Source organism: Populus euphratica, unplaced genomic scaffold, assembly GCF_000495115.2.
Source record: "Populus euphratica unplaced genomic scaffold, PopEup_1.0 scaffold189.1, whole genome shotgun sequence".
Taxonomy (NCBI): domain Eukaryota; kingdom Viridiplantae; phylum Streptophyta; class Magnoliopsida; order Malpighiales; family Salicaceae; genus Populus; species Populus euphratica.
This window is the reverse complement of record NW_011500030.1, coordinates 238,218-245,346: the sequence shown is the minus strand read 5'-3', so window position 1 is coordinate 245,346 and position 7,129 is coordinate 238,218. Positions and strand designations below refer to the sequence as shown.

The 7,129-nt window shown below is 31.9% G+C and overlaps 1 protein-coding gene across 1 annotated transcript; it reads right to left on the bottom strand.

Moving 5' to 3' along the window:
- Positions 1–2,316: 2,316 nt before the first annotated feature.
- Positions 2,317–6,708, bottom strand: LOC105142426 (probable lactoylglutathione lyase, chloroplast). Its single transcript, XM_011050054.1, has 9 exons — positions 6,322–6,708; positions 5,957–6,146; positions 5,748–5,872; positions 5,520–5,584; positions 5,132–5,344; positions 4,995–5,042; positions 3,743–3,850; positions 3,428–3,568; positions 2,317–2,729 (listed from the first exon to the last, which is right to left on the bottom strand). The coding sequence occupies exons 1-9, from the start codon at positions 6,467–6,469 to the stop codon at positions 2,688–2,690; spliced, it is 1,080 nt and encodes a 359-aa protein (XP_011048356.1). The 5' UTR covers positions 6,470–6,708; the 3' UTR covers positions 2,317–2,687.
- Positions 6,709–7,129: the final 421 nt, after the last annotated feature.

Here is a 7,129-nt window from a genome sequence, read left to right as displayed (position 1 = left end):
TATAGTGGTTTAATTATATTTTCAACAAGACAAAATATAATTATCCTCAAATTAAAACAAACAATCAAAAATAAATTTTAAATATGTCACTCTATATTTTTATCAATATCAGCTACTATTATTACTTCCTCTTAATTTTGTCAAAGATAACAACATAAATAAAAAATTATTTTCCTTAACCCATATCAAAAACACAAAATAACAAAGAAATAAAAATCATAACAAATATCAAATTAACAACAAAAGATCTACAAAATTAAGAGATATTAAAGAGTAAATATAAAAAGCTTTTAAATAAACATACCTTTTAATTTCAGCTAATTGACACAATCGATGTTATTAATTAATTAGAGAATAATTGATTTTTAAAAAAAATGAGAGAAGAGTGAGGCACAATACAAGATTTTTTTTAAAAAAAAAAGTTTATTTCCTTGCTTTTAAAGAACAAACAAACATTGTTGACCAACGACTATAAAAATAATTGTTGTGAACGTTAATAAAATTTTTGCTATTCTACAAAAACTTGTAGAAATAGCTCTTTCTAAATTGAAAAGTCATTTTGCCTTTTATGTTGTCTGCTCCGTTGGAATGGTCAAATAAAAGAACAAAAATTAAAAGGACATGTTTTTTAATTTGCCTCTCCATTTACATCTCTAGTTGGAGATGCTCTTACACCGTGTTTTTAGTTTTTACTAAAATTTAATTTTTTTTTAAATTTTAATATATTTATAAATAAAAAATATTTTAAAAAACATTTCTTCTCTGTTTGGTAAATTGGGCTTTACATTTGGTTTAGTAATAAAAAAATATATCACTTCAAAATAAAATTTAGTTTTCATTTCAACCAAAAAAAAATTATTGTTCATAATTATAGTCACATTAACATTAACAAAGAGATTAAAAATTTAGGATAATTACTATTTAAGTGAAAACCAAATGCAAAATTTAGACTTGTTAAATTACAATACGATACCTTGATTTTATGATTTTTACATGTTGAATTCTATAATTTTAGACATTTATGTTTTGATTTTAAATTTTTTTTTTTATTATGTCTTAATAATCAATAATCTAATCCAACCACAAAAAAAAAATATTATTAATGTTAATGTGTTCGTATTAAAAATAGAAATTCAATGAAAATATTTTTGCACTTTAATCATGTTGAAAAATAAAAAAACAAAGGTTGAAATGATTTTTTTATAATTTAATGTTAAATTTTTATTATGAATAAAGGATGTTTTGAAATTAAAAATGGATTTTTTTAGATTACTACAATTTTTTTATTGTAATTTATGTGGAAAAAAGATGATCTAATTGAGAATTTTTAGAAGTATTATTTTAAAACCTGCAAATTTAAATAAAAATAAAATAATTAAAGTAGACATGCGGCATCGCACGAGGAAAAAACTAATTACTCGCAATATCAAAAGCCTACAAGATTACCAAGCTCTGGTTGAAGTTTCTCAGCAATAATGCAAAGAAAAGAGCTTTGAAAAAGCTAAAGTAAATGGGGAAAAAAATACAAATAAAACATAGTTTCATATGCAAAGTCTTAACATGCAAAATCACAATCTCTCTTTCATAATAAAGGAATGAAAACATAACATAATTATTATCTTTTCATGTTTGAAACTAAAAACAATGAAGGTATCATAAAAAATGCTTAAACACCACCCTTAATTTATTCTTAATTTATTCTAGTAAGAGAAATATTTTAGTTATTCTTTTATTAATAAAAAGAGGTTATAATTTTTATATTATTTAGTAAAATTATTTTATACTTGTCCGTGAATATATTTAAATTAAATAAACTACACAAATTATTGTGTATTTGATATTTTATTTTATTCTATTTTTTTTTTTATCAAATTTGCATGTAGTATCCTAACAACAACACTTTTAATTTACCCTACCTTCTCGTAGAAAAAGGAAGAAAGCAAAATTACAACCAAGGAATTGCTTGGTGAGATTTTTTGATTTCTTGCATAGAGAATTAGAGTTAATTTCATGATTATTAGATTTTATTTATTTATTTTCTTACGTAATTAGTGTACTAAGTTTACTTGATTGGTATTGCATGTATACATTGTACCTTTATTTAAAAAATCAAAAGAGAATTTCCTTCATAATTATACTAGAGCTTCGTTTCCAAGTCTTTAAACCCTTGTTTTTTTTATTTGAAATCTTGAATCGGTACAAACTGAGAATCTTGAGGCCCTTAATTCCGGCGAGCACGCTGTCCAGTAGGCAGACGATTGAAGAAAACCTTTGGACATTCATGCTGTACAAAGATATTAAGCTTTGGATATTCACTTGGTATAATGATATAAAAACCTTGAACATTCAATTTCCATGCAAAACGTCTGCCAGTTGACAATCTTGAGCTCAGAGATGGCTTCTTACAATACACATCGTTTAGGTATTCTACGTATGCTTACATAACTTTCAAAACAGGCTGATCAAACACAAGTATTTTGTAAAAAAATCCTCTCTTTCAATCAAACCAAATGGAGAAAGCTACTGCAAAGCTGCCATCAGTAGGTTTGTAGCTGCGAATTGTGATCCTGTGAAAGAGACCAGTTTATCTACAAAACACTGATTGCTAACTACCTCACAAGCGATAAATTTGAACAGTTTGGCGCAAGATTAGAGCTGGGCATGGCATATTGATGCTGTCATGAAACTCACTCCAGTTCCTTGAGAAAGTCAATGTTATCTACAAAAACCTGTCAGAAAATAAAAACTGTGAAACGAAACAAACATTACAGATGCAGAGAGTTCCTTACATTCTTCCTTGTGACACAAAATTTACATTTGAAGATAGGATTTGCAATTGAATATGCAGTTATACACATGATAACAGATGATCTACAAGCAAGTTTCACATCTTCAATTTGTGAAGACCCAAGTCTTGTAATGGTCCTTAATCAGTCAAGCCCAGGAACAAACTCTTCAGTTATTAAGATGCCACCCTAGGCTCATCTTGGCCAGTGTTTCAATTATAATAAGAGAAAGAAAGAAACCAGACAAAAACATCAATGAAATTTGAGTTACCTATAATTCTAGCAGGGATCTGACTATCTAGTCCGATACCATTCAAATCAATAAAACTTTAGCAAGCCCTGTCTTGCACAGGGACGTCCTCGTTCTCATAAAGAAGTCTGCGTGTACTACTCAAGTGATACACCCATAACATTATATATAGATGAAACTTGTTTGCTGCCAACAGTACTTGTGCTGTAATTAAATAGATGAAATAAGCTCATTTACTCTCAACAGATCATGCAGCTGTGTCAAAGATATGACAAAGAAAAGCCAATAAAATCATTCAATGCAAGTACAATCTATTCCAACATTACTGCTTTGATAGCAAAAAAAATGTCATGAGGCAGAAACACAAGGCAAGAACTTTTTTAACTCGTACCGTCTTCCAACCATCTGGGTCCAAGCATGCAGTTATCTTGGTGCTGATACCCGGCAATGGTCCAGGTTCTCGGGTAACTTTCCCACCAAAGAGTTTAATTGCTTCTGCAGTTCTATAGACATCATCGGTGCCTATTGCAATCTTTTACAATGATAAAAAGGAAAAATCAAAATCACAAAATGATTCAAGAAAAACCAATCATTTTCATCAAGTACCGTGATAATAGATTCATTATGAAACAGGCACATAAACAACTATAGTATTTTGAGAACAACACCAAAACACAATTCCAACACATAAGAAAAAAGTCCATACTTGAGCATATGCATTTCCTTTGTCATATTCTGTGACCCCGTAGTTGTATGTCAACTCCAGCACGACATTTTTATCTTCAGGGCCATAACCCATCATTGCTATTGTATACTAGTAGTTGAAACAAGATATGTCAGTTGGCACAATAAATCAGATGTCAAACAAGGGTGTATAGTGAATTTTTAAATAAACAATTTTGACTGATCTAGAAATGCAAGACAGTGTACATATTCAATTCAGAGATACATAAAAGGATCAAGTTGTAATGGCAGTTTGTCATGAATATATGAAAGATGTGAAACATAATGCAAAGAAGCAATGCATGCAAGAGGATCAAGCAACAAGTAAAACATTTGAAGTTCTTTCTCAAGACCACAATTTGATATGGAAATTGGAGATAATAAAAACGTAATGCAGCCTACCATGGGTTCTGCTGCATTGAAAGCTATGAAAATAATCTTATTGTCTCTTAGGGAGTGTTCTTTTGTCATAATGAAATGTTGGTTTTCATCCTATATCCCATCTAACCTTATACAAGGCAGCAAGCCAAACTTGAGAGCATCCAAATAAAGGATAAAAGCTTGAATGAGGCCTCGACAAGATTCCAACTGAAGATTAATAGTGCCTACCTTTTTTCTGACTGCACTTCAAATAGTCCACACTAACTTTATGCAAAAGTATTTTCTTTTGACATGAGCTATACTCCCACTCAGAATAGCTACAGGACTTTGATATCATGAATGTTTTATCCTTTTCTGCTCCTTCCCGTGGTACCAGATATACGTGCTTCATTAGCAAAAGAAGGAGGGCTCTTATCCTTTACATATCAATTATTTGATCCAATCATTCATCACAGAACAGGACATCAATCCCAAGAGGGGAGAAAACTGGCACGTGTGGGATGTCACTTATTAAAGAAAAGGCCAGAACCCTTGATGCCAAGATCCACATGCACTCCTAAGTCTTGGCGAGATAAGTTTTGTGACTGGGGCAGACTTCTCTTCTATATGATAGCACCTACCCACTTCTTATACTATTATAGAACCTCCTCAAAGAAAGTTTGGCAAAGTTACTTCTCTCTTCGTGTCATGGGGGAAATGAAAAATAAAAGGTTTAAAGTTGGAAAGGTACTAAAGTAAATACACCAACTAATCAGGCCTAATTTTAGTGATTCTAAGAAACTAATTTATTACAGAGTATAAACAAGATATGAATATGGTGAACAACATGCATTTAGCAAATGAGGCCAAGTTACCTTGTACTCTGGATTATCTCGTTTGCGAAGAAGCTCCATACCAAAAGCCTATATCATAACAAAAGTTTCAGATTATCACTATTAGCATGATATAATCAGCAAGCAGATGGTTGCTTGATCAGGCCAGAATAACTCACCTTCTCATAAAAATTTATAGAACGATCAAGATCACCAACACGAAGCATAACCTGACAGAGTGGCTCAGGTGTGGGTCCCCTTTCCAAAAGTTCAAATTTATAACCATCAGGATCCTCAATAAAAGCAATAACTGTACTGCCACCTTTAACAGGACCAGGTTCTCTGGTCACCTTGCCACCCTTGGCCTTTATGAGTTCAACTGTCTTGGCAACCTAATCAAAAGGGAACACAGAACCTAGTTCAGGTTTTTCAGTAACCATCAGAACAGCTGGCTGTCTAACATAGTAAGAAAAAGAATAACTCAAGGACCCGTCATTTTAATATGACTGCAGTTTTAAGAATAATCAAAACAATTTTAAGAAAGAAAGTTTAGCCATAGAAAATTACATCCTCAACTGCAATGCCAAAATGTCCAAATCCAGTTCCAATATCATAGCTGTCAACTCCATAATCTGGCAGCATTAAACAATTAAAAATAAACACCCAAAAAAAGTACAAAAAATTCGGAGACATCAAGTACTGAATTGTTTTAACATAAGGAATCACATTGTGGAAATTTTAGGAAAGGTAGGGATAATAAGCTCACTGTCTCGGAAAGGCAGTGAGTTCACTTACTGTAAGTGAGTTCTATGACGAAGTGAGAATCTTCAGGTCCATATCCGAGAAAGGCATTTGTATATCTCTCCTCCGGTATGTCACGTTTCCTCAGCAGCTTCATCCCCAGACACTCAGTGTAGAACCTGCAGTCAGCACCATGAGATTGTTGCTTGCTCATCATCATCATAAGCAAAAACAAAGAAATGAGATAAAAACACAACACATACTTTATAGTCCTGTCCAAATCCCCAACGCGATAAACAACATGTAGCATTCTACGCTTGTCCTTTTTGACCCACTCCAACAGACTAGCAGCTGTGCTTGCTTGTGCCATGTTTCCAGCTGTAATGCTTCTACTCTCTCCTCTCCAAATCTTAGAAGAAGCTCTCAAACCGAAGAAATGCGATTGAGGAACAGCTGCATCACCATCACATATCAACAACAAATAAAAGCCCTAGCTTTCAATAAGATTGCAACTAGAGAATCTCCAGAAATGTAAAGATGAATTATCAATTACAAATATATATATATATATAAAGCAAATTCAACGAATAGTAAGAAACAGGTGGGAAGGAAAGAAGAGTATGATTACCACTGGCAAGATAAGGGAATCTGCGAGAAGAAGGATTAAGAGAAACAAGAGAAGCAGCACAGGTATTGGTAGTATTACAGAGCCTGAACAAAGAAGACGCTGAGGATGGTCTAATTGTGGAGGAAGCCATGGGAGTTATCCTCACCATTAAATTAATTTTTTAATTTTCTATTTAAATGACAAATATATATCTAAGATTTATCCCTTTTCTTCTTCTATTATCCAAGATATCTATCTGCCTTGTTCTGTGCTGGAAGAAACAGGGAGGAGAGGTTTGTGATAGTCAGCGAATAGGAGGAGAGAATAAAGTTAAGATGTTTTTCTTTTTTTATTTTCTTTTTTGGGTTGTGCTAAGCTGAGGAGTGAAGCGAGCTCAGTCGAGGTTTCTTTACGAAGATTCGGATCGAGGGGGGACACTGTCTCTTGTGCTGTGCTGTCGGCAGATGGAATGGGCGTCGATAGTAACGAGCCCACTCCCTGCTTCACGAGCCCACTATCATTTAAAAAAAAAAACAATTAGAGAAAATTACCTCTGTAATTGTCAATCGAGTGGCTCTATTTATTTACAGAAAAATTGTTTTTTTAGAAAGTAAATTCTAAAAAAAATAAATTTTTAAAAAATAAATTATAGAAAAATATTTTTTAATTTTTTTCAGTATTATAAAAAATAAACTGGAAACACTTTCCAGTATTTAGTTATGTTATAGAAAATGAACTGAAAAATAATTTATTAATGAATTTTTTTTTCAAGTTTATCTAATATATGTAAAATATTTAATATAAATATTTAATCACTTACAATAAAATA

Bases quoted from the DNA above. Each gene is read 5' to 3' on its own strand.
- LOC105142426 (XM_011050054.1), bottom strand. From the start codon at position 6,469: ATGGTGAGGATAACTCCCATGGCTTCCTCCACAATTAGACCATCCTCA. The intron at 5,585-5,747 runs GTAAGTGAACTC...TAATGCTGCCAG, and splicing joins CGTCATAGAACTCACTTACA to ATTATGGAGTTGACAGCTAT. The intron at 3,569-3,742 runs GTATGGACTTTT...TCATTGTAAAAG, and splicing joins AAGGAAATGCATATGCTCAA to ATTGCAATAGGCACCGATGA.